This window comes from Balaenoptera borealis (genome assembly GCF_965194805.1).
Source record: "Balaenoptera borealis genome assembly, chromosome: 2".
Classification (NCBI taxonomy): domain Eukaryota; kingdom Metazoa; phylum Chordata; class Mammalia; order Artiodactyla; family Balaenopteridae; genus Balaenoptera; species Balaenoptera borealis.
In genome coordinates, this window is record NC_138867.1 from 132546332 (window position 1) to 132572326 (window position 25995).

General features: G+C 41.4%; 2 protein-coding genes and 1 long non-coding RNA gene across 12 annotated transcripts in view; 1 reads left to right on the forward strand and 2 right to left on the reverse strand.

Annotated features, from left to right (window-relative positions):
* Nucleotides 1-316: 316 nt before the first annotated feature.
* The window catches only part of CNOT8 (CCR4-NOT transcription complex subunit 8), a 53717-nt gene continuing 28038 nt past the window's right edge, over nucleotides 317-25995 (forward strand). For 3 of the 8 annotated variants that reach the window (XR_014241166.1, XM_082379157.1, XM_082379158.1), the window contains exons 1-6: nucleotides 399-553; nucleotides 5903-6084; nucleotides 7238-7431; nucleotides 8671-8832; nucleotides 9561-9705; nucleotides 10748-10858. Coding sequence is in view for 7 of the 8 variants with exons in the window: in XM_082379157.1 (XP_082235283.1) it covers nucleotides 5968-6084; nucleotides 7238-7431; nucleotides 8671-8832; nucleotides 9561-9705; nucleotides 10748-10858 (729 nt within the window). In the remaining variant the exon portion in view is untranslated. The other 5 variants (XM_082379154.1, XM_082379155.1, XM_082379156.1 and 2 more) reach the window with 5 other exon arrangements.
* LOC309622894 lies at nucleotides 9755-10818 on the reverse strand. Its single transcript, XR_014241199.1, has 2 exons — nucleotides 10695-10818; nucleotides 9755-10352 (listed from the first exon to the last, which is right to left on the reverse strand). It is a non-coding gene; the product is annotated as an uncharacterized lncRNA (long non-coding RNA).
* Nucleotides 14637-25995, reverse strand: part of GEMIN5 (gem nuclear organelle associated protein 5) — a 41687-nt gene continuing 30328 nt past the window's right edge. For all 3 annotated transcript variants that reach the window (XM_082379051.1, XM_082379050.1, XM_082379049.1), the window contains exons 22-28: nucleotides 23027-23146; nucleotides 22291-22501; nucleotides 20964-21218; nucleotides 19361-19523; nucleotides 18222-18726; nucleotides 16689-16785; nucleotides 14637-16125 (exon numbers count right to left, since the gene is read on the reverse strand). In XM_082379051.1, coding sequence (XP_082235177.1) covers nucleotides 15958-16125; nucleotides 16689-16785; nucleotides 18222-18726; nucleotides 19361-19523; nucleotides 20964-21218; nucleotides 22291-22501; nucleotides 23027-23146 — 1519 coding nt within the window. In that variant the 3' untranslated portion in view covers nucleotides 14637-15957. The remainder of the gene's footprint in view (nucleotides 16126-16688; nucleotides 16786-18221; nucleotides 18727-19360; nucleotides 19524-20963; nucleotides 21219-22290; nucleotides 22502-23026; nucleotides 23147-25995) is intronic.

Sequence of the window (25995 nt, forward strand, 5' to 3'; positions counted from 1 at the left end):
TTGGTCTAGCTAGGCCACGCCCACCACGGGGGGCTAGTTCTAGACCACGCCGCCTCTGAGCGCACAGAAGTAGAACCGAAATGGAGGAGCAGTGATCCTGGTGAATTGAACCAGCGAAACTAACTCAGCGAAGGCCGTAGGGGGCCGTATTTCACTTGCGTCGTCTGAGGTCGCCCCGCCCCGCCGTTTTCGCGGCGCCCTCTTGGTTTTGTGCCTGCGCGCCGCTCCCGCGAGCTCACAGGTTGGGCGAACACGCACGGAGTCGCCAGGGCGCGCAGAAGGGGCGGGGCAGGCAGCGTCAGGCGCGCGCCCGCCTGGAGTGACGCGAAGGGAGCAGGCGAGTCGGGAGGATCGGGTGGGTAGAGCGGTGCGGCCAGGTTGTTTGGAGGGCTGTGCGTAAGGTCGCTCTGGGCATGAGGGCGTTCATCTCACTGGGCCGCTCGGTTCTAGGAGCCGATCCGGGGCAGCGGGCGGAGAACACCGGGTCACGCCGCTCCCGGGTAGTCTGTTCGCCAGCCCGTCTGCCCGCGCTTCGCGGGCCCTGCCGGTCAGGGTAAGCGGGCTCCCGCTTATCGGAGAGGAGCGTGAGATGAGAGAGTGTGGGAGGCCATCGGGGGCCTGAGGGAGGAAGGGGAGTGGGAGCGTGCGAGAGGGACAGGGTGTGTGAAAAGAGAAAGAGGTCCATCGGATAGTAGTCATAATAACCACCACTACCACACGATATTAATGTCCTAGTGATATGTGCCAGCACCTTATATGCTTCATTCTGTTACCCCCTACAGCAGTCCTCCGAGGTGTGCACCACCAGTAGACGACCCATTTTACAAGAAGGGAAAACTGAGGCATGAGAGAGGTTAAGTAACTTACGCAAAGCCACATAGCTCGTCCGTGCCCTGGCTTCGAATTTAGGTCTCTCTGGCCCTAAGACATGCAATTTAAAAATCTTCGTTTTACAAAAAAAAAAAAAAAGAGAAGAAAGGGAGTTAGGAGGAGGAGAGGGATGAGGGTGGTTTGAAGAGGGAGAATGATCCTGAACAGGAAGAGAAGGATGACGAGAGACGGTGTGAGTCAGAGGACCTGACTTTGGAACCTTGCGGGCTTCCCCCTTGTTGGTTCTTGCGTCCCCGCAACTTTTCCTTGCTATTCGGTGGCTTTATGAACCCGAGCTCTTGGCTCTGGAGGAGCCAGCTCACAGGCCTGGGCCACGTGGGTGGTTTGAAGAACTGGTTGAACTGGGGTTCGGTCGAGGGTGGTGTCTTGGGATACTGTGTTTGGCGGGGACGAAAGACTGCGACCCCCGCGGCCGTGGATGGAAAGAACCCTCTTCCAAGCGGCTGCCATTTCTTCTGAAGTGCTGCTACTTCCTTTTCCATCTTACCCATGCGCGGCAAAGCCTTTGTCCGGTCGTCTAGAATGGGGAAGTGATGTTTATTGTTTCCTTGCACTCTTAGCCTTAAACAAAACAAAATCAGAAAAACCAAAACATGCTTTTCTCCAGCAAGGTCTGGCACTCTGGATTGCTTGCAGAGAAAGCTTTCGGTTGCCTTTATCATTTACTTGCTCTTGAGAGCTTTCCTGGGTTAGCAAGGAGTTTTGTTTTGGAGAAGTTTACACTGTAGATCATTGGGGGGCGAACTGCACAGTTTGTTCTAGAGATGAACGCAGGGCAGAGACCTCAGTAACTCCTGGGTGACCTTCTTACACAGTCTAGTACTGGGAAACAGCAGGTATCAGGGCTTGTATTTTGCTTTCATGTAGAGTAGCTCATGTGGCAGTCAAGTTTTAAAGTCAGCCTGCAAGGCAAGCAATGCATGCAACCAAAATTATCCTTAATCATTCCTTAGGAAGGTGCGGGGTTGGAGGTGGCCATAGTGTTTCTCAGTAAATCCAGCACAGTCGTTTTTCCTTCAGTTTTGAAACTTGTTACTATTTCTTTGGTTGTAACCCAGGTAGAGTAGTTAGGTTTACCTTTAGGGGCCGTGTTGCACAAATAAACATAAGTGAATGGCATAGAGTCATTCTGCACTGTGCAGTGCTGGCTCTGAGAGGCTTAGAAGGGGGAAGACTAATAACTAAGGGGAATGGTATGTTTGTGATCCTCATTTTAGGCTCATACTGGAGCATGTGCTCACTGAGTGGAAAGTGGCAGGCAGAATTGCTAGTATTATTTTATTATTATTATTATTTCTTTTTTGGCTAGCATATCCAGTAACTTATGCTAAGTTAAATGTGTGCAATGTGATTCCTTTTCAGTGTTTGTGTGGCACTACATTTGGGGCTTGCAAGTTTTCCTAGGTAAGGGTTTGATGGAAGAATGTCTTAAATGTTTTGCCACTGGTCTGGTTTTGACTTCCTTGTTTGTCAGATATGTATAACAATGGTTAGCTTTTAAAAATAATCCAAAAAATTTTTTAAATTTAAGTATAGTTGATGTACAGAGTTATGTAAGTTACAGATGTACAACATAGTGATTCACAATTTTTAAACGTTATACTCCATTTACAGTTACTATAAAATATTGGCTATATTCCCTGTGTTGCACAATATATCCTTGTAGCTTATTTTTTACATAATAGTTTGTACCTCTTAATCCCCAACCCCTATATTGTAAAAAGAATTTTCTTGGAAATGGAAGCTATGGACACTACCTTTTAAAATTAATGTCTCTGCATTTCAGTTTTCTTATCTGTAAAATGTAGAGAAAGATAGTACTGTACAAAATTATTGTGAGTTTTCTTCACTGTTATTTTGAAGCAAACCCCACGTTTCATATCGTATCACTTATAACTATTTTTCATTATCTCTAAAAGGTAAGAACTCTTTTTTAAAAAAAACCATAACCACAGTATAACACCAGAAAGAAAAAAAAAGCAAAATAAACAAAACCCTGAAACAAAAAACCCAAATCAGGCATTGTTCAGACTTCTACTTGTCTCAAAAATGTTATAGTTTTTTTTTTTGTTTTTTTTTTTCCTATCACTTGTTTAAAGCAGGGTTTAATTTAGGTCTGTATGTTTTGATTGACTGATAGGTCCCCTGAGAGTCTTTTACTTTTATTTCTTGTAATTTATTTGTTGAAGAAGCTGGGTTCTCTAGTTTCCTATAGAAGTTTCTGGATTTTGCTGATTGCATTTCTCTGGTGTCACTTAATATGTTTCTCTGTCTGTATTTTCTGTACATTGGTAGTTAAATCTAGAGGCTTGGTCAGATGCAAGTTAGATTTTTTTTTGGTCAAGACTATTTCGTAGTGGTGATGTGTTGTTTTGAGGCACATAATACCTGGTGGTCTCTTTTTGTGATGATTACAGCCCTAGTGATTATTTTAACAACTTTATTGAGATATAGTGTACATACTATAAAACTCACCCATTTTCATATAAAACTCAGTGATTTTTAGTAAATTTACTGAGCTGTGCAATAATCATTTTAATGGAGTTTGGGAACATTTCTGTCATCTCAGTAAGATACCTCATTCCCATTTATATAACTCTCAGTCCCATCCCACCACGTAGTCTTTTCTGCCTTTATAGAGTTGCCTTTTCTGGAAATTCCATATAAATGCCATTATGATTATTGCCCAGATCTCTAAATTCATTAGGGGTTACAAAACGGTGATAGTCTGTCATTCCCTATTTATTTTTATTTATACCACTTTTATAAAGAGAAACTTTCCTTCAACTATTTGGTTACTTGGGGTTACAGTTTATATAGGAAAGACAAGATACGTATTTTTAAAAATAAGTCCATTCATTAGCATTCTCCAATGGTGGCCAATGAAATTTATTTTCTTAGTTCATTATGAACTCCTGGATTTAAATCTCTATCTGAAAAGTCGTGATGCATCGTAGTAATTATCCATAATGATGTTCATATCATATTTTATTTGACGAGAGGGAGCCTCTTCATATTGTTTCCTGAGTTCTTTTGATAAAACCTTAAGAGCTTCTTAGCTGGGGAGCCTTGTTCTAAGGGTTTAATGTAAATATCTAACTGCCCTCTTTTTAAGTCTGCTCTTTGCTGCTTGGAGGCCAAAGACATTTTTTGCTTGAGTCCCTTTAGTTGCTTTTGCTTTTATGGAAATGTTTCAATCAGTGATACCCACTTCCCCTAAAGTAGTTTATGGTTGTGTTTAACGTGACACCAAAAAGGGAGTGCTTTGTTTCAGTTAGGGAAATAAGGAAGCGAAGTGGTACTGATTTAACATTAATGGGCATAGAAATGGTTTTATGCCCTTTTGCAGGGGAAAACCTTAAGCATGGTTTAGAATCTAAAGTTCTGAGCCCCAACATTTTCTTTTTTGTCTTTTTGGCCTTGCTGCCTGGCTTGTGGGATCTTAGTTCCTCGACCAGGGATTGAACCTGTGGCCCCTCGCAGTGAGAGCGCTGAGTTCTAACCACTGGGCCGCCAGGGAATTCCCCCAACATTTTCTTGATTATGGTCAGAGAGTGGAATTTACTCCACGCTCAGTCTGAACTTCTGCCGTTTTCTGATGTTCTTGATTTCTTCATCTGCATGCCTTTAATTCATGCCCATTGTGCATAGAACAAAAATGAGAAGAAATGGATTCTGCCTTTAAGAAGTATTCACCCGTATTTGTTAGGAAGCTACCACAGTCTACTTAAGTTTCAGAGTAATTACAGTAAGTCTACTATAATTTCAGAGAAGCATCTGTCAAAGTGTAGAGTAACTTGAATAAATGGAATCTTCAAGGGTTGGTGACAAACCAATAGATTGTTTTCTCAGAAGTGTCTCAGAGAAATGATGACACTTGAGAATGCCAATTTTGTTTTGATCCAGATTCTTATTGTTGTATCTGCCTATCTTGAAAGTAGAAAGCAAAGGTTCGTTTTACTCTTTCTAGGAATTGTCCCTTAAATATATGCGCTGGAGCCCACTCTTACATTGTGTTGAGGATCTGTGCGTGGGCTTGCGTTTTAAGTAAATCCCCTTATGATAAGCTCCTTTTCGTCTTTTTATAACTAAGCATATCATTGCTATAGTAACAGCATTACTCTGAGGCTGAACCATGTTGAGTTTTATCGTGTAGAATACTGTTGCCTCCCCAGTTTCCTCCCAGAATATACACTATAAATCATTCTGCTTCTGGTTGAATTATTTATACCTGCTGTCTTCTCTATTTTTATTGTTGAATTGATACTTTGTTTCTTTATAATATTGTATGTTGAAGAGTAGACATTAATAAATTCTGATTTTCATTGTGGTTGTTCAACTTGGGATTGGTTTTTACAACTTAAATCTCTCACTTCATGATCTATTTGCCTCTAGTTGTATTTGACTTTTGGATTGTCGGGAAAAAGAATTTCCTTTTTTGGGGGAGTGGAGGGGCAAGTCCCACATCCATATTCATCATACGGTGTTAGGACTTCAGTGTGAGAGTTCAGGTCCACATTCTTTCAGGCTTTTGGAGATCCCAGTACATTTCAACTGGCTAAACTGATTCCTTTAGAAATGTTTCCATGATTTGGTCCCTGTGCAAAGTGATGTGAAAGTCATGGTAAGGGCATATTTGTGTTAACAGGGGACTATTTAAGTCTTTAGGTAGTCTGGAGAGGGCTCAAAAACTGGTTTAGGGCAATGGTTTCATTTCTGTGCTAAAGGGCAGCTTGGGCAAAAGTTTCTTCATGTTTCTTAAGTAAGTTTATTTTCTTCAGGTTAAAGAACTGAGGGAGGGAGAGTGAGTGTGTGTGTGTGTGTTTGTGGGTGTGTCTGTTTTGACAAAGGCAGGTTCCCTCATCATATAAAATGGAGAATAAATATAATAGTCCTAATGTTTTAGCTTAAGCTGATGAAGTGATGGTAAAATACTGTTTTGATGTCTTTGTTAATGTCTTAATGCCAGTATGTAAATTAATGTGATTTCAAAATATGTTTTTGAATGTAGATCAGATCAACCATTGACTTGCCCTCTAACACAGTCAGCTGAAAGCGACTTCACGTTTCTTCAGGATGCCTGCGGCACTTGTGGAGAACAGCCAGGTCATCTGTGAAGTCTGGGCCAGCAATCTAGAAGAAGAGATGAGGAAGATCCGAGAAATCGTGCTCAGTTACAGTTATATTGCCATGGTAAAGAGCTCTGCTCTGTTTGACTCACCTTCTGGTATGGACTTAGGGAATATTCAGTGTGAGATTTTTGAAAGAAATGATTACACTAAAGCCATGGTAAATTAAACATGATGGAAGGTTATGTTGCTTTTATGAAACATCAAGGTAGCCTGTGTGTCTGAAAAGGATGTAACCTCTAGTATCTAGTGTTTATGATGTTACTTTTGTTTGCAAGTCTTTAAATAGAAGTTGTCTCAGTCCATAGGGCACATCTATTCCACAGGTATGGTGAATTTGACTGGCAGTGTTAAAGCAGTTTTTAAAAAGTAGTTGCCAACATTTAAAAATCAAGAGACCTTACTTAAATTCCAGATTTCTGGTATCTCTGGAAGAAATGGACAGATCTGGCATTATAGGGTCTACATTCCTGCCTGACACTGAGTGGCTGGAGGGAGGCACGTATCATAGTGATATCAAGAGCCTCTTTTAGGGGAGGCATGTACCCTTTAGTTTGCTCCAGTCCCCATTACTCATAACCATTTTAACACCCTGCACACTTTACTCTGTTACGTTAGCTGCCTGGAGTTTGCAACTCCTGCTGTGGAGGGTGTAGAATTATGTCTTCAGCCTGGTATTCAGAACTCTCTCTGATCTTGTTCCAGGCTTTTTACTTTAAGCCAAATGTGGCTATTTATTACTTTTGTTGAATGGCTGTTCCACTTTCCTATATTTGCATTTTTATTTATATAGTGTTTCGTTCTCAACCTAGACCATTCCTAATTAACTGTATATGAACCTAGAATGTTCTTTTTTTTTTTGGCGGGGTGGCGGGCGTGCTGTGTGGCTTGTGGGATCTTAGTTCCCCAACCAGGGATCGAACCACTGGACCGCCAGAGAATTCCCGAACCTAGAATGTTCTTAATAGACCTAGAGTTAGTCAACTACTTCTATTCACATCCTGCTTAGGATCTCCAAGTTGTTGTGTAAAGCTTTGTGTTTCTAGTGCTCCTTCTATATAGATCAATGAAATCAGTATTTTAAGGTGAATTTTTGTGCCTGAGCTTGGGGCTTGTCACATAACTTTTATAAATTGAGGTAAAACTTTTATTTATGAATGGTCAAGTCAGCATAAGTTTTGTGAAACCTTACGATGAGAGACTTTTTCCTTTTCTAGGACACAGAATTTCCAGGTGTTGTGGTGCGACCCATTGGTGAATTTCGTAGTTCCATAGATTACCAGTATCAGCTTTTACGGTGCAATGTTGACCTTTTAAAAATTATCCAGCTGGGCCTTACATTCACGAATGAGAAGGGAGAATATCCTTCTGGAATCAACACTTGGCAGTTCAACTTCAAGTTCAACCTCACGTAAGTGTCTGAGACACTTCTCAATGTTATTCTTAGATGTGCTACATTTGTGCAGACTGATTTCTAACTGATTTTATTAATTTTAAGTTTTGTTTCCACCAAACCCAAGTAGGGGTTGGAGAGAGTAGTCAAGCAGAAGATGGAGTAAGGAATCTCAAAAAGTAAAGTCCTTCTTAAAGAACTCTTACAAGTCGACAATAAAAAGACAGCCTAATTAAAAATGGGCAGAAGGACTTCCCTGGTGGCACAATGGGTAAGAATCTGCCTGCCAATGCAGGGGACATGGGCTTGAGCCCTGGTCTGGGAAGATTCCCCGTGCCATGGAGCAACTAAGCCCGTGCGCCACAACTACTGAGCCTGTGCTCTAGAGCCTGCGAGCCACAGCTACTGAGCCCGCGAGCCACAGCTACTGAAGCTCGCCTGCCTAGAGCCTGTGCTTCGCAACGAGAAGCCACTGCAATGAGAAGCCCGCACACTGCTACGAAGAGTAGCCCCCGCTCACCACAACCAGAGAAAAGCCCGTGCGCAGCAACGAAGACCCAACACAGCCATAAATTAATAAATTAATAAATTAATAAATTAATTAATTTAAAAAAATGGGCACAAGATCTGCATAGACATTTCTCCAAAGAAGATTTAGAAATGGCTAATAAGCTTATGAAAAGATGGTCACTACCATTAGTCATTAGGGAAATGCAAACCAAAACCATGAGATACTACTTCATACCCACTAGGTGGCTGTGATCAAAAAGACATAATAACAAATGTCGGTGAGGGTGTGGAGAAATTAGAACTCTCATGTATTGCTATTGGGAATATAAAATAATGCAGCCTCTTTGGAAAACAGGCAGTTTCTCAAAAGGTTAAAAATAGAGTTACCATATGACCCAGCAATTCCACCCAAGAGAAATGAAGACATACATCCATGTCAAGCTACGGAGCCCGCGTGCTGCAACTACTGAAGCCCCCGCGCCTAGAACCTGTGCTCCACAATGAGAAGCCACCGCAATAAGAAGCCCACGCACTGCAACGAAGAGTATCCCCCGCTCGCCACAACTAGAGAAAGCCTGCGTGCAGCAATGGAGACCCAACACGGCCAAAAATAAATAAATAAAATATAAAAAAAAATTAAAAAAAAAAGAATACTTATTCTATAATTTATAAGGTGATGGTAATATTGTTGCCCACTACTTCTGTTACCTTACCACCAGCTAAGAAGTAAACACCTTCTCTTTTCAGAGAGGACATGTACTCCCAGGATTCCATAGATCTCCTTGCTAACTCAGGACTGCAGTTTCAGAAGCATGAAGAGGAAGGGATTGACACATTGCACTTTGCAGAGCTGCTTATGACATCAGGAGTGGTTCTCTGTGACAATGTCAAATGGCTTTCATTTCACAGGTCAGTCTAAGAGAGTGTTTTTCTCTTCCTTTGGAAGCAAGGAATTGAATTCTTATGTTGTTTTTGCAGTCCTCTTGGCACTCTTTTGTTGCTCACTAGCAGTTACAGAGTTGAAATGGTAACATTTCAGTTTTTCAGAAAACACTTTGGAGCGCATACTGGTTTATTTCACACAGTACTAGGCTGTATCATGTGGCTGCAGTGGGCATATGTCAGGTGGAAAGGTGGAGGGTGGGAAGGATGGAAGCACTTGGTCATCTTTTTCTTGTCATTTAAAAGGCTGGCCTGGAGTTTCCTGGGTACTCAAAGGCCAAATTCCCCTTAGGAGAGGTTATTTTACCTTTCAGTACCTTTTCTTTTTTTTTTTGGTCCCCCCGCATGGCTTGTGGGATCTCAGTCCCCGACCAGGGATTCAGCCTGGGCCACAGCAGTGAAAGTGCCAAATCCTAACCACTAGCCCACCAGGGGACTCCATACCTTTCAGTACGTTTGAATTTTTGATGAATAAAACCCACGTTTATAAACCCTTGGGTTCTCTAATGTATCTCTCATATTAATCTGTTATGTGGTTATTTAATGGAAAGTTCAGAGTACAGGATAAACTACTTTGGAAAACTGAAAGTTCCTAACGTGAGGTAGCATCATAAGCTCTGAGCAATGAAGCAGTTGAATGCTGGGGCCTGTTAACTCCTGCTCTTTCACCTTACTGCCTCATTCTCTCCTCGCAGTGGCTATGACTTTGGCTACATGGTAAAGTTACTTACGGATTCTCGTTTGCCAGAAGAGGAACATGAATTCTTTCACATTCTGAACCTTTTCTTCCCATCCATTTATGATGTGAAATACCTGATGAAAAGTTGCAAAAATCTTAAGGTACACAATATTTTTCTTAATAGTAGTAACGACAACAAGAAGACAAAAATGCAGACTTGTCATTTTGCTTTATTGCAGTTTGTTCAGCATGTGTCCTTGAGTACCTGCTAGGTGCCAGCATGGTGCTAGACAGGGTATATATAGAGTTGACTGGCACAGGGATTTGTGTGGTAACTGTCTTTAACCTGGGCATGAAGGGAGCCTTCTGCTACTCTCACCCTAAGGCAGGCATTCTTCACTTAGGGCCCACGAACCTAGTGAAACAGTTGGAGACATGAGGTATATGTATGATTCGTTAGGAATGGGGTCTGCAGTGTACCAGACTCTCAGAGGGGTTCTTAGCTCTAGACAATTTAAGAACTCCCTCCTCTAATAAATTGTTGATAAAAGAGGTTTGCCATCTAGAATTGGATTGGCATTTACTATTTCCCCAACCTTGTTTTACAGCAGTGAGGACTTTCAGGGGCGGAGGTCTGACAGAATTAACAATACAGAAAAGAACGAACGGAGTGAAAAGTGGAATATAACACAGTGTATCATTTGGAGGGCTAAAAAGGGGATAGTGCTGGGGAAGACCTGTTAAGTAAATGGCCTGTTCCTACTTCCCGTCACCACAAGGAGTAAACTCAAGAATAGACATAGTTGGGCTTCCCTGGTGGTGCAGTGGTTGAGAATCTGCCTGCCAATGCAGGGGACACGGGTTCGAGCCCTGGTCTGGGAAGATCCCACATGCCGCAGAGCAACTAGGCCCGTGAGCCACAACTACTGAGCCTGCGTGTCTGGAGCCTGTGCTCCGCAACAAGAGAGGCCGCGACAGTGAGAGGCCCGCGCACCGCGATGAAGAGTGGCCCCCGCTTGCCGCAACTACAGGAAGCCCTCGCACGGAAACGAAGACCCAACACAGCCAAAATAAATAAATTAATAAAAGTAGCCCTCCACCCCCTAAAAAAAAAAAAAAAAAAAAAAAAAAAAGAATAGACATAGTTGACTCCAGTAGAGAAGTTGGGTCTGTAATATTATATTTGTTTCCTTACATCTCCAGGGAGGTCTTCAGGAAGTTGCTGATCAGTTGGATTTGCAGAGAATTGGAAGGCAGCACCAGGCAGGCTCTGACTCACTGCTAACGGGAATGGCATTCTTCAGGATGAAAGAGGTAAGGCAAAGGTTTTTTGGGCTGAGGTTTGTTGAAAATTTATAGTTTCTCTTGGAAGTTGGTGATCACTTTGAAAGCAGTGTTTTTTTTTTTTTTTTTTTGGTTTGTTTGTTATGCATATGTTCAGTATATTAGATGTGATTTGGGAGGCAAAGAAGCATTTTGAAATGGAGGTCACTCAGAAGTGTACTTGGTGTTCCTAGCACCTCTTATCCTTGCAATTATTTGCTTTTCTTCTGATTTCTATAATATGAACACATTTGTGAAACCACCCACTTATTTTATGCTAAGTTCTATTAATTATCAAATGTCCCACAGCTAACATCATATTCAGTGGTGAAAAGCTGAAAGCTTTTCCTCTAAGATCAGGAACAAGACAAGGATGCCCACTCTCTCCACTTTTATTCAACATGTTATTGGAAGTCCTAGCTGGAGCAGTTAGGCAAGAAAAAGAAATACAAGGCATCCAAATCAGAAAGGAGGAAAACTGTCACTGTTTGCAGATGACATATATAGAAAACCCCAAAGACTCCACCAAAAAACTGTTAGAGCTAATAAACGAATCCAGTAAAATTGCAGGATAAAAAATTAATATAAAAAAATCTGTTGTTTCTATACACTAATAGTGAACTATCAGAAAGAGAAATTACGAACACCATCCCATTTACAATTGCATCAAAAAGAATAAAATAACCTTGGAATAAATTTTACCAAGGAGGTGAAAGACCAGTATACTGAAAACTCTAAGACACTGATGAAAGAAATTGAAGAAGACACAAATAAATGGAAGGATATTCCGGGCTCATGGATTGGAAGAATTAATATTGTTAAAATGTCCATACCACCCAAAGTAGTCTACAGATTGAATGTAATCCTGATCAAAATTCCAGTGGCATTTTCCACAGAAATAGAGCAAATAATCCTAAAATTTGTATGGAACCACAAAAGACTCCAAGTAGCCGAAGCAATCTTGAGGAAGAAGAACAAAGCTGGCAGCATCATGCTCCCAGTTCTGCCCTCTGAGGTACCTCTGGCAATGTCTGGAGACGGTTTCGGCTGTCATAACCTGGGGGAGTAGGGTTGTGTGCTACTAGCCACGGATGCTGCTGAACATCCTACAGTGCTACAATACACTGGACAGCCTTCCTCACCCCCCAGCAGAGAGTCACCTGCCCAGTAGTGCCCAAAAGGGTGAGATACCTTGCTGTGTGTGTGCTTCCTGGCCATTTTCTCACTCGTAACAACCTATTGTTATATTACCCATTTTATGGATACAAAACCGTGGCTTAAGGAGCGTTCAAGTGATTTTTCTAAGGTCACACAGTGAGTCAGTCTGAGTCTAGAGCTCAAGCTCTTAACCATTGCACTGCCTGTTAAAGAGAAGGGAGGAGATAGAGGCAGTTGTATTAATAAACAGCAACAGCAGCACAGGGATCCTGGCAGTAAAAACTCATGGAAAGTGGAAGTCTATTCAGAAAGGGGAGCCTATGTAGAGAGAAAGGAGCATGAAAAGACTGTGTAGGAAAGGTCTGGAGCCTTTCTTTATGAAGTTAGTTTCTAGTTGGCTAGGTGTTCAAGGCTTTAAGAGAGCTGGGAGGTGCTGATGTAGTAGTGTTGCGGCTTGGCCTGATTCTTGGCATGACTCTTGGCATGGTTCTCACCAGGGGCTCTCTGTCCTATTCTGCAGTTGTTTTTTGAGGACAGTATTGACGATGCCAAGTACTGTGGGCGGCTCTATGGCCTGGGCACGGGAGTGGCCCAGAAGCAGAACGAGGACGTGGACTCTGCCCAGGAGAAGATGAGCATCCTGGCGATCATCAGCAACATGCAGCAGTGATGGCGGCGAGGCTCTGCGGGTGGGCCTGGCCCCAGAGCGGTGCTTAATGTGCTGACTGTGTACACTTATATTCCTCCCCAAGAGAAGACGCGTCTTTTGAGCAAACTGTACCTACCACCTGCGCTGACAGAAAGACTTTTGTTTTACTGAAGACAAAAGATGTCTTTATTTTAGATCCAGAAGAAGGGTGTTTGCTCTGAATTTGTAAACACGTCTTCCCTATTCCTCATCCCTAAGCCTCTCTTCTCCAGTTGCCTCCTGCCACCAGCATCCATGGCTCATTTGACACCTTCTAAAATCCAGGACAAGTCAGAAACAAACTAGTAAAATGTATATAACTCTTACCTGTGTCATTCTTTTTCTTTTAAATTTGTTGCTAATCTCTGAGGATGAAGACTTCTTGCTGTGATTCTCAGCTGAGCTGAGGGCTTCAAGGGAAAGTGGAACCAAGTGGTGGTCTTGTGAAGTGGGTTATAGATGTTGAGCCTTTCCTTTCCTTCCTTCCTTTTCGTTTATTTTGACCCTTCTCGAGAACATTTGCTTTCCGCACACTTTGTTGGTCTTTATGTATTATTCCGTGGAAATGAATTACTCAGTGCTGAAATATGAAGACCCGATAATGAAAACTTTCCTTAAAAACAAAATTCTACTGAATCTGTCTACCCTTTATTCACAAGGAACTCCAGAATGGGTATTAAATTAACCACTTTCTTTAAGTCTGTGTTCCGTTGTGCCACTGAGATTTGCTGTCACGTGTGCGTCATTTGAAATCATTTTAAGTTTTCATTTCATAAAATACCTTGGATTTGATCCCGAAGGAAATTACTAAGAGCAGGTTTTTGGATCATAAGTCTGTTACATTTTTAGTAATGTGATTTCAGATGGTCATCTGTATTCTGCTGCCTCTCTTCTCTGTTTTCCCTGCCTCTCCTTTGCAGCAAACTGAGGAGAAGTTAGGGAGATGGATTGTGGTGAGTACCAGAAATGTGAGTCTTTAAAAAGTTATAGTGGTAACATGTAAACAGGACAGTAAGGAATTTGGTTTATAGGGTTCTCTTGGAGTAATATCCCACAACTGGGGTAGGAAGCTCAGGACTGTGATTTTTTTTTTTTTTTTAAACTAGTCATTTAAAAAGTACACTGTATTTTTTCTGAATGACTACACTGTGGACAATTTCAAAAAACCAAAAACTCCTTTGGAATAGTAGAAATGAAAACTGGTAGCTCACTGAAGTGGTTGAATAGTCTTACATATTAAAAGCTTATGGAAAACTCAATCTAAAATGATTCAAAAATGTCAAGTATTATAAGCTGGTATTTAAGATGCTTGTAAATATTATTTATGTTTTTAATTTTGTAAAATAAAGATTTCTTTTTAACCACTGGCATGAAGGTTTGGTCTTTCAAAGCTCTGAATTGCTGGCTTTAGAAGACGGTTGTTTGCTATCAGTGACATGGAAGCATCTTGTCTGTTTTCTAACTCTTGCCTCCATTTTCCACAAGTTGGCTTGCATACAAAATGTCTCACTTTGTAGGAAGCTTTTAATGAGCAGCTGTGTAAACGGAATTGTCTCTTTACTTCATATGCCTCGCTGATTATTGGGCCTTACTAGGAAATCAGTTTTAATTCTACTTCCTGGTGCTACTCCATTATATACGGTAGATCCACTTATTAATTAGTGGACTTCTTTTGGATAAATTGAACGTCTGATATCCTAGACTTGGTTCAGGACTTTGTTTCCAATCCTTTCTATTGGCCCAAAAATGTGGGATTGTAAGTCAGGTACAGGAGCAGATCTAGGATTTTGACTGGGATGTTCACATAGTGGAAGAGATATATTTATCGTTAAGATTTGTGGTAAAGCAGCATAGGTCAGTGGTTCTCAACCAAGGTGCTTTCGCATGCTGGTGACTGAGCCCTACACATATATCCTTAACAAATTTGGATTAAAATAGGTGTTTATTTTTGCCACAGTTGACAGCAGGCTTACTGACATGTCAGGAGAAATGTTGAGATGAAGGGTTGAGGAACTCAGTGTTGAGTAGGGGTGTGCTCATTGCATGGGAGAGATAAGAAACAGCTTATTAAAGTGGTGCTAAAGAAGGGGCACAAGTGTAGTAGAACTGTAAAGAACTTTGCCTTGTATATATGTGAGTGTGTGTAGGGCTGTGTTAGTGGTCATCCTCAGAAAGGGATGGTCCTGAGCAGTAACCAAGAGAATACTAACTATGGGTGTAATTCAGCCCCTCCATATACAGTAGTCTCCCCTTATCTGTGGGGGTTATGTTTCAAGACCCACAGTAGAGGCCTGAAACCCTGGGTAGTACTGAGCCCTATAATGTATGCTCTGTGTTTTTCCTATACTAATGGGCAGGTAGTGTATACAGCATGGGTATGCTGGACAAAGGGATGAGTCATGTGCTGGGTAGGACGGAGTGGGACCGCCGTGAGATTTCATCGTGCTACTCAGAATGGCCACAGTTTAAAACTTATGAGTTGTCTATTTCTGGAATTTCCCATTCAGTATTTTTGGACTGCTGTTGACTGGGGGTAACTGAAACTGTGGAAAGTGAAATCGTGGCTGAGGGGGGTGCTGTTGTACTGCCAGATGTTCTTGAATTCCTGTGTTCTGCTAACGCAGTAAGGTCGACTACCAATCACAAGCCTTAGTTGTCAGCCAGTGCTGGTATCAATGAGCTCAGGTTAGAGTCCTTTAAGTCTAAGCTATTAATGAGCATTCTTTCATTTTCCCAACTTACTCAGTTTAAAGTTTCCATTATGTACCTATTAGATACTAGACACTCTTAAGTGAGTGCTAGGGGTAAAATAGTAAAGGGAAGACATAATCTCTACCCTCCAACAAGAGTGTACATGTTTATGGTCAGGCAAAGCATTTATAAAGGTAGCTTGTGTTTAAGAATGTAACACTTTGGGTGATTAAAAAAGAAGTTTCTCCTCTTTGGGCGAAACCTGCATAAGGCTTTAGAGATTATCAACAATCACTTTGCAGGTGTTAGTTCTGAGTAACTACTGCTGGCTTTTCATGATCTTTCCTCCAGTAGGAAACCACAATTGAGTCCAAAGTCAGATTTCATTGTGTTTAAGTGTAGAGTTGATTGAAACTTGACTCTCATTTGTATTATTTGGATCACTGCAGAAACATGTAGGGATCAAAGTGAATCTCTGGCGAGGTGTAAATGCAGAGCTGAAAGGTGTTGGATGTTTTGAATTTGGCACAGTTTCTTAGAGGTCCTTGAAAGTTCACATGCACAGGGTCTGGTAGTGTCGTTTGTAAACTTTAGTGCTGCCGTATTTCTGAAGGAGCTCTTGAGCCTGTTGCTGCATTTCCTGGGTCACGAAGCCAGAATATTGGGACCCGATGTGAAGCAGGATGAGGCAGCACTCCAGCACATCTGGGAAGGGCCAGGTCTGAAAGATGACACAGGGATAAACAAGGAAGCATTTGCAAAAAAAAAAGCCACAAACACCTGCACAGAAGGCATGAGTGTCTCAAATCTTATCTAATGACACTTCTCTGGCACGGTTGAGCCATTTCTCTCCTAAGACTTCATCAGTTACTCTAAGGAGAGATGAAACTCAAAACTGAGATGTCCCTCTCAAATGATACAATCTTTTCCTAGAGCCCTACTCAAATGAATTTAAAACATGATGCTTCTGTTACTACTAGGGCCACATCCAAATATACCTATCCATTTGTAAGCGATCAAATACATGGTACCAACTGTAATTTTACTTTACCTCGTAATTAGCAAATTTGTTAGATTTCTCTGAAGGCTAAGGTATAAAATTGCTTGTGGTGTCAATAATTCTACTCTCACAAAACATTTTAGCTCACCAAAGGCAACTGGATCTTCAATTTTTAAGCACATACAAATGCGTACAGATTTCAGATGACGTTAAAGAATTTGGTGTAGTCAATTGATAACATAAAAAGTAATGTTTTACCAAATGAACTGCTATATAAATCTTACCTTAATACTCTCAGGGAACTTAGCTATTCTCTCATTGGCCTCTGTAATCCTTTTGGTTAATTCAGGCAAAGAAACTGGTTCATTTTTTTCTTCTTTGCTAGTGATAATAATAATAATAAAAGCACAAGTTATATGTCTTGCCCCACGTAACTTTTAAATCTATTATCCTGTAAATAAAATTACTTTGTCACCTGGGTCTTTATCTCTTATCTTTAAATACAAAGGCTAAGAGAAGGGAATTTAATGTGATGTGATATAAAATTTTCAAAATGCAGTATTGTTCCTCACCACTTTCCAAATCCCCACTTCTTAGACATAGAGCTCCAATGAAAATTAAGGACCTTTAGGGGATTCAATCTGCAGCCAAATGCAAAGGGCCTGGATTTCTCTGGGGAATAGGTTAGACAGAGCCGGGGTTCCTACCCTCAGGGTGTATGGATGCACATTTTTCTGGGAAGGGTGTCTTAAGCTTCTCAAAGGGGCCCTCTGATCCAAAGGTTAAGAGCCGCTGGGTTAGAGAACTTTTTTGTGTTTTTCTTGTTACTAAAACCAAACATAAAGTGCTGCCTAGAGTGTGGTAGCTCACTAGAGAAGTAACTCAAAACTCTGACTCAAGATTTCACTCGTAGTATTTTTAGAGCAACAAATGTAATTTTAATTTTTAAAAGTTTAGTAATAATAGCTGTAAGTTTATTGACTGTGCTGGTTACTGTATTTTAGGCCCTGTGCTGGGGGGGACATAATCAAGGTAAAGGCACTCGGCATAACAACTAATCAGCAACTGTTAATCACTGCAAATGCCCATAGCGAAGTGCCCTGTGATAATGCAGAAGGGCTCTAAAGTGATTAATAATCATCTATATCTACCTGGCCCTTATTTTCAATGGAAATGATTAGGATGCTGCAGCAATCTGATCATCTGGGGTTTTTTACAGTTTAGTGTGTAATTCTGTACACTACCCTTTTTGTGTATTTTTTGGGATAGTACTGAACAACTGAAAAACAATGGTTTTGGGAATTCCCTGGCGGTCCAGTGGTTAGGACTAGGACTCTGCTTTCACTGCCGAGGGTGCGGGTTCAATCCCTGGTTGGGGAACTGAGATCCCATAAGCCGCGTAGCACGGCCAAAAAAAAAAAAAAAAAAAAAAAAGAAAATCAATGGTTTTCATTAATGATGCAATAATGCAACTCCCTATTTTACATGATGGATTATTTAGGAATCTATTGCACAAAAGTAGGGTTTTATTGTACTGTTGTTATTAACAATATTTGTGATTCTGTTTAATTCTCAAAACAAGCAAGGATGGAGTTGGTACTCCATTTATGGATGAGGGAACTAAACCTCAGAGACATTAAGATTCCTGCCTGAGGTCACTGAACAGGGCCAGGATTGGAACCCCACATGTGACTTCAAAGCCTGTGCCTTAATGACTGCATTGTGGTGCTTCCAAGTGACCTGATCAGTCTCATCAAGTACTATGTGAGAATCCAGCAGGGTATTTTAGTTCCATGTTGTATTGAATCAGTACTTACCACTGGTTCTGAGGACTAGAGAGGGACTGCTCTGCTTCCTGTTCAGGTTCATTCTTATCAGGGCCATTTGCTGTGGATTTACAAAGTTGACTCTTCTGGTGTTGGCGGATCATTTCTGCCAAGGTCTCTTGGACTTCAGCAATGGTTCTCTGTGCATTTTGGAGACCAGCGTGCTTTTCTGAAAAGAGCTCCTTACAGGCGTTCAGCATTTGCTCACCTTCTTCTGTGAGTCTCAGGTCTAGTTCTAGAGTCCTGCTTGGCTCTGGCTGGGAAGCTTTGGGGTCAGTTTCTTCAGGGCTGACATTGTCAAGCTGTTGGCTCTGCTCAACAGAAGTTGTCCTTCTGTGAGCAGCCCTTACCCAGATGCTGGATTCGGGGCAAGGCCCGGAGAGAGACCACCAGAATTCATACAGACGTCCATAAATAAAAAAGGCCTCCAAACTTTTGAAAGCTGGTGTGGTGGGGGACTGATGGTCACCCAGTTTGTCTCTTAGGTGGTCACAGCCTAGGAGAGAAGAAGAGGATTTAGGGTTGTTCATTTCTTTATCTGTCAGAAATCTGGCTTCCTGCCCGCATGTTGTTTCCTATCACCCAAGAGGCAGATCAGATCCCAAGAAACAGAACAGCATGTGTGGTCCCTGGGACCACATGCTTTCCACCAGAAGCCAACCAGAGCTAAACATGTCTTGGCCTAAGGCAGTGTCCTCATTGCTACAGGCCATTTAAAGCATGATAGAAAAAGAAGTATTTCATCTGTCCCACTGAAGGCTCTGGGGGTAAGATCCCACTGTGTCTCTGAAAAACCACAGTGTTTTAGGTTAGTGACTAATTGTGCAGCTCAAGGAATGTCTTCTCCATTCTTAATAACTTGTGAGCACATTGCTATTTCTCTAGAGCTGTGTGTAGGAAAGTATATAGGAGGCAGTGAGGTAGGTAGGTAGGACCAGGTAAAGGAAAACAGCTTAGTCATTCTGGCTACCTCTTAAGGAGGTTGGGTAAGAGAATTCAAACTTTCTACTAAATGACACACTGGCCCATGTCTGTCTTTCAATAACCTATGTACTCCTGGTGCCACAACACTGGCGGTGGTTATATCATCCTTTAGTGGGTGTGCTCCAGCAGAGCTGGGGGTCTTTTACCCTCCGGAAGAAAGGCTGAGTGCACTTCCTGCATGATGGTGAAGTTTCCTGAGTTGTAGCTCCGGATCACAGCCCGAAGCAGTCCTTCCACAGCTTCGTCCCAGGAGGCCACCTGCTGGCTTAGCACTGCCAAGGTCAGGTCATGGCAAATGTGAAGCAGGAGCTACAGAGAGGAGCCAGAGTCTCAGTTAAACATCCTCTCACATCAGGCACTGGGAATGACACCAGAAATGTTCCTATTAACTGCATTTGGGAAGTACACACAGTCCACATTTAAGAAAGGTCCTCCTATCTCCACCACCCATTTTTGCTTCCTCATTGGAAACTTTCATATTTAGTTGTACAGCAACATACACTGTCTGGTGTTAAAGTCTGTTCATGCTAAGAAAATGCCTTGACATTTGCTAAATGCAAATTAAAACAAAAAATTAAAATTAAAACAAAATTTAAAAAATTAAACAAAAAGTGAGTTTCTTGAATTAAAAGCTGTAATTAAAAAAAAATCTGGAGTGTAATTAAGATTTATCAATTTTAAGTGTGCAATCTGATGAGTTTTGACAAATAAATATATATGTGTGTGTATATATATATGTATACATATATATATATACACACACACATACATATGGTGTAACTACCACCAAACTCAAGACATAGAACATTTTCATTGTAAGATACTCCTTTGTGCCCCTTTGCATTCAACTCCCCTCTCCCCATCCCCTGGCAACCACTGATCTAGTTTTTGCCAGTATAATTTTGTCTTTTCTGTAATTCATATGAATGGAACAGTAGAGTATGTAGTCTTTTGTGACTTGATTCTTTGACTTACCATTAATGCTTTCAAGATTCACTGATACTCTTTTTGCATTAGTAATTTGTTCCTTTTTATTGTTGCATAGTATAGTTTTCCACTATATGGATATACTGCAGTTTGTATATCCATTCACCAGCTCATGGACATTTGTGTTGTTTCTATTTGGCTATTATGAACTAAGCTGCCATGAACATTTCTGTACAAGACTGTGTAGACACCTGGGTTCACTTCTTTTAGTGAAATATCTAAGCAATGGGGTTGCTGGGTGTCATCGTGCACAGGTATGTTTAAGATTTTATAAACAACGATCACATAAGGAAGCCACAAAATAACACATGTGGTCTGATGCGGGGGCTGAAATTTTTGTGAGCTAGGGCAGGGAAATGGCACTGGGGAAGGGAACATGAGGGACTTCAACTTGATTCTTTCACCAAAAGCAAAAGAATACACAAAACAAAACCAAAAGACTCCATGAAGCAAAAATGACAAAATGTGAACATCTGTTCTAATTCTAATTGATGGGTACTTATTATATTAGTTTCTGTGCTTTTCTTTGTTTTTAGACTTTTTTCTTTTTCTTTTAGAAGGGAATACTGATTGAAGACTAACTTTAAAGATAAAGGGCTCTAATTGATCTGAAGGGATCTTTCCAGGTTTCCTGGGCCTGGCTTAATCTTTTCTGAAATACAAACTGGCATTCTACATGTTTCCTTATTATTACTAGACATGGATTAGAAAAGTCTTAGCCTACTGAGTGATTAATATCAAAAGCTCATGCAGAAGGGGTACCTGTTTGGAGGGAGTGTTACTTGTAGCAGATGGGTGCTTGATATCTTGCAGCTGCTGAAATGCTGCCTGGTACTGCTCTGGGGAGTCGAGGCTGAAGGCGCTTTTCCATACTGCAGTCACCCTCTCCACAAAGGGCCTTTCGCTGCCTGCGGGCCAAGCATTGTAAGAAGAGGAGGAGCTTTTGCCCTCTGAAAGCTGCTTTTCCTCCAGGTGCTTGGACAGTAGCTCAAGAAGGCAAAACACCAATCTCTGGCCCTGGAACCCAATAGCAAAGGAGAGGAGGTGTTATGCAGGGAAGTGCTCCATTGTCTAGAGCTCTCCCCAGTCTCTCAGATTTCCCCCCCCCCCCACCTTTGCATTTGTAGTAGCCTTCCCCTCCGTGTGCTGCCAGCCCAGTGAGTCTTGTGGGAGGGGGAAAAGAGGTGATCTAACAGACAGTTTTTCCAAATGCCTTTTGGGGGATTCCTACCCACAGCTCTTGGAGCTCAAGCAACCGTATTTATTACTTTTTTTTTTTTTTAGCAACCATATTTGTAATATGACACCCCAGCTATAGCCCTACTCACTGAAATTTCAGCCACATGCAGGCCAGCCACTTAAGACTTGTGGCCCAGTTTGAGAAAAGATGGGCTGGACTCATCTAGTTCTTTTCTCTGCCCAAACTTCAGATTAAGGCATACAGAAGTTAAAGCATCGTGGGCAGAAGGTGCTGGAGCAGACAAGCTGTGTAGATCTGAGAGCTGGGGGAGTGGTTAGGGGCTATATCCAAGTAGGTTTAACAGAGGGAATCAGCTGGAAGAGAAGAGAGCACAGAGAAAAGGCCTAAAAAAAATCCCTACTTTTGCTGGGTTTTCAGTTGCCGTGAGATTCCTTGTATATCCCTATAATATTTTCTCACTTAAGCTTGGGAAGGTCTCTGTTTCATATAGGCAGAATTACAGCTTATAGCTGAAGAGGGCTGCTACAGGCAGAGCACCATGATTTCTGTTAAAGCCAATCCATCTTCTTCAAAGCAGACCCTCTTCCTCTTCATTTCTGTGCTGATGACATCAATGAAGAAACACAGGGGCTGAACTGACTAAAGGCTATTCGACTGCTAAGCAGTGGGAATTACTGTCAATAACCACACTATCTTTTACTCTAAATGTGGCAACTGACAAGCCACAGTACTTAAATGGGATAATATGGCCAGGGCTTGCTGGACACTTCTAAGGATACTTACCAAATTGGTACAGCTTGTGCAACTGGGTAATTCACTTGGAATCTGACTAGAAAAGGGTTTGGGGCTCATCCCTCTTAAAAGCCGGAGAGGCAGTAACAGACTAACCTTCAGACTTTCGTGGAGCTGCAGGGCTTCCTGGGCTCCCACCCAGTTCCTGGCCAGAAGCAGTTCTTGGGCACATCTGAGAGCCAGGGTAGCAGACAACTCATTCTCTCCTACGATGGAAGCCAACTCTGCAGCCGTTCTAAGTGATGCCACATCCCCCTTTTTGGCCAAAACTTTGGCTGCATCATAAGCTGAAGTGGCTCCTAAATAGCTAAGATACAAAAGAAAACTCAAGCAAAGTGTCATAAACAGATCGCCTACTCCTGCTCCCCAGAGGGTCGAATCATTTCTTTCTGTCCACTTTGCCTTGCGTGCCTTCCTGTGGTCCCAGGTGTGTCATTACCTGTGGCTGTCCCTGTGAAGGCTGAGGCCAGTGCAGCAGAAGCTGAAGAGGCAGCATTATACAGGTTAAGGAGATAAAGGAACTTCAGCAGTTGCTGAGTTGAACCCAAGCAAAGGAATCATTCCCTCCCATTTCCCATATTTAATGATACAAGACATCCCTAAAGAAAGGAGTGATTTCCAAGTCGACGACTTGGATTTCTTGAAGTTATGGTGATTTACATAAATACCAAGTAGGTAGATCCTGATGAATCTTATGAAGCTGGCTTTAATATGTATACGCTTTTTAATTTGCTAGTTACTTCACCCCCACCTCTAAACTTCTTTCTTCCATCCTTGTCCAGCTCTTTCAGAAGCTCTTCTTTGGGTGCACTCCTGTTCCCCTCAGACTTACCATTTGGCTGCTAAGGCATAATGGCCGTCTTTTTCTAGGACGGCTCCCCAGCTGAGGTACAGGTCTTTCAGGATCGGGTCCTCTGGGCGCAGCCGGGCCTTGGCAATTGCAATAGCCTCCCTAGAGGCAAGAATAGGTAATTAGGCAATCTGAAAGAGGCCCTAGGAGGGGCTGCAAGGTAGGATAAGCCATTCCCTTTGTGTTGTCTGTCTTGTTCCAACTTCCCATAAAAAAACTGTATTCCTGCATTACAGGGCAAGTTAGAACTGCGTGCTGTGCTCAATTCTTCACCTATGTCAGCAGTTCTTAAAGTGTGGTTTGTGGATTCCCGGAGTTCCAAAGGCTCTTTCGGGGGTTCATGAGGTCAAGACTATTTTCACAATAATGCCAAGAGGTTATTTGCCTTTTCTCAGTGTGTTGACATTTGTACTGATTATGCGAAAGCAATGGTGGGTAAACTGCTGGCATCTGGAGCAAGAATCCAGTTAGTGGCCCTTGTTAAAAAAAAAAAAGGTAAATTTCCTTGAAAAGGAAAAATGATGAATTTCACAAAATCCTGCACATCCTGTTAATATTCTGTGTGACAAAATGGGAAGAACATTTTGTGTTCTTTGCTGAATTCCAAAGTACAATGGTTCTATGAAAAACTTATATGAATGAATTGCAAGCTGAACTAGTTGCTTTTATTTTGAAGGAATCTCATGACTTCTTGAAAGAATGACTAACAAACTATAGTTATTTAGTGTTGAGTATTTGGCAGATGTTTTCTCAAAAATGAACAAAGTAAGCCTGTCATTTCACGGAAAACAACCAACAGTACTGTTGCCAATGATAAAATTTGAGCTTTCAGGTGAAAATTAGAGTTTTAGGAAACTTGTGCCTGCCACTGTGAGCTTGACGGCTTCCCCAAAGTTAAAGACTTTTCTGATGAAGTAAGGAATGTGATTTTTTTTTGATATTTTATAGTGAGATGTGTTAACATTTGGAGGATCTGTGTTAACTGACTGAACTACTATTTTCCAAATGACATACAACTTCTGAGTTGCAGCCAACATAAAGTCGTAGCTGGAATAAAAGTGTTTTAGACTAAGGTGATTTAGACACAGCAATATTTAAGAAGTACATAATTTGAGACCTCTACTTCCAGCCATGATGGAGTGACAAATAGGACCAGACGTATCCTCCTGTTGCAAAATTAAAACATTGGGGAAAATAGGTATGAAGCAACTGTTTTCAGCCATTGGACACCAGGCAGCACAGGACTGTCATCCCGGGGAGAAGGAAACAAATGTTGTGAGCCCAATCATGGCCCTGGCTTTCTGCCTAAAACCATTTTCCCAGAAGGAATCCCAGCAGAGCTTCAGCAGTCAGGGCTGAGGGGAGACGAAGCGATTGGAATTTGTGGGGCAGGAGAGTAGGAAGGAAGAAGCTGTCCAGAGAAAGAGCTCCACAACGGTGCTTAGGGATCCTGTTGAGTCTCTGGTTTGAACACAAAGCTGTGCATATGTAGGAAAGTCCTTAAGGCTGTACAAAGAATAATCAGGGAACGATAAGCTGAATAATTCCCAGGGCTCACTCAGGGTGTGGAGACCTACGAGTTTTGACCACCCAGACATTTGAGTTCTGATTTGTTGACTTACACAAGGCATTCGGTAAAGACACCAGAAGGCAGGAGGGCAAACTAATTCTAGAGTATGGATTTCTCTGAACTTGCCCTAAAAAAGCTTAAAACAGCCAGGAAAAGATCAAGTTGATCTGCAGGTAACTTTACGGCTTGCCAAAACAGAGTCCGGCATTCTCTAAAGGAAGACAACACACCAAAATAGGATAAAAAGAAAGTCTCACCAAAGCCATCATATGAAATGGCTGAAAATCAGTGGTGGAGAAAGTCCTAAAAACAGTCAGAGAAAAAAGACATAGTTCCTGTATAACAAAGATAAGAATAAATGCAGTAGTCAAGTCAACAATGCAAGCCAAGAAAAAATGGAATGATATCTATGAAGCACAGAATGACAGAACCTTCCAATCTAGAAGTCTACACCCACTGAAAGATCCTTTAAAATAGAGGCAAAATTAAAGACTTTTATAGACAAACAAAAGTTGATGGAATATGTCACCAGCGGGACCACACTACAAAAAAAATGTTGAAGTTCTTCACGGGAAAGAAGGAATTAACAGCAATTGGAAACTTGGATCTACGTAAGAGAATGGAAAGTGCTGGAAATAAATATATGGGCAAATATAAGAAAATGTTTAAAAACTTAAAGGTAATTGTTTAAAGCAAGAATTCTAATACTGTAATGTGGGGTTATAACATGTATATAGTATGTGAAATATATGACAGCAATAGTGGAAGAGACAGGAAGAAAGAAAGAAGTATGATGTATGCAAGAAGTGGTACAGTATTATCTGAAGGTAAACTGATAAGTTAATAATGCTCATCATAAACCCTAAAGTAACCATTAAAAAAAATAAATACAGCTGACATGCCAGTACTGGAGATAAAAAAATATTTAACTAATCTGAAAGAAAGCAGGAAAAGAAGAAATGAAATAGCAAGATGGTAGATTTAAATCAGTTGCACTAATATTTACATTAAAACACTCCAATTAAAAGGCAGAGACTATCAGACTGGATAAAAAACAAGACCCAACTGTATGCTGTCTACAAGAAATATTTTGTTGCTTTTGTTTTCTGTACTTAAATATGTACTGTAGTGGAAGAATAATAACTTGAACAGAAAGGATTCACACCAGTCTCAGAAGAGTGGTTACTGCTAGAGAAGGGATGAGGACAGAATTGGGGAAAGGCAATTCAACTAAGTCTGGAATGTTATACTTCTCACTTCACAGGTGGGGCTTAAAAAAGTTCCTCTCTTAGTAATTTATTAAGCTGTTCATTTGTATCATGCTCTTTTCTTTGTTTGTATTACTTTAACAGTAAAGAAATTAAAAAAAAATCAGTAGCAA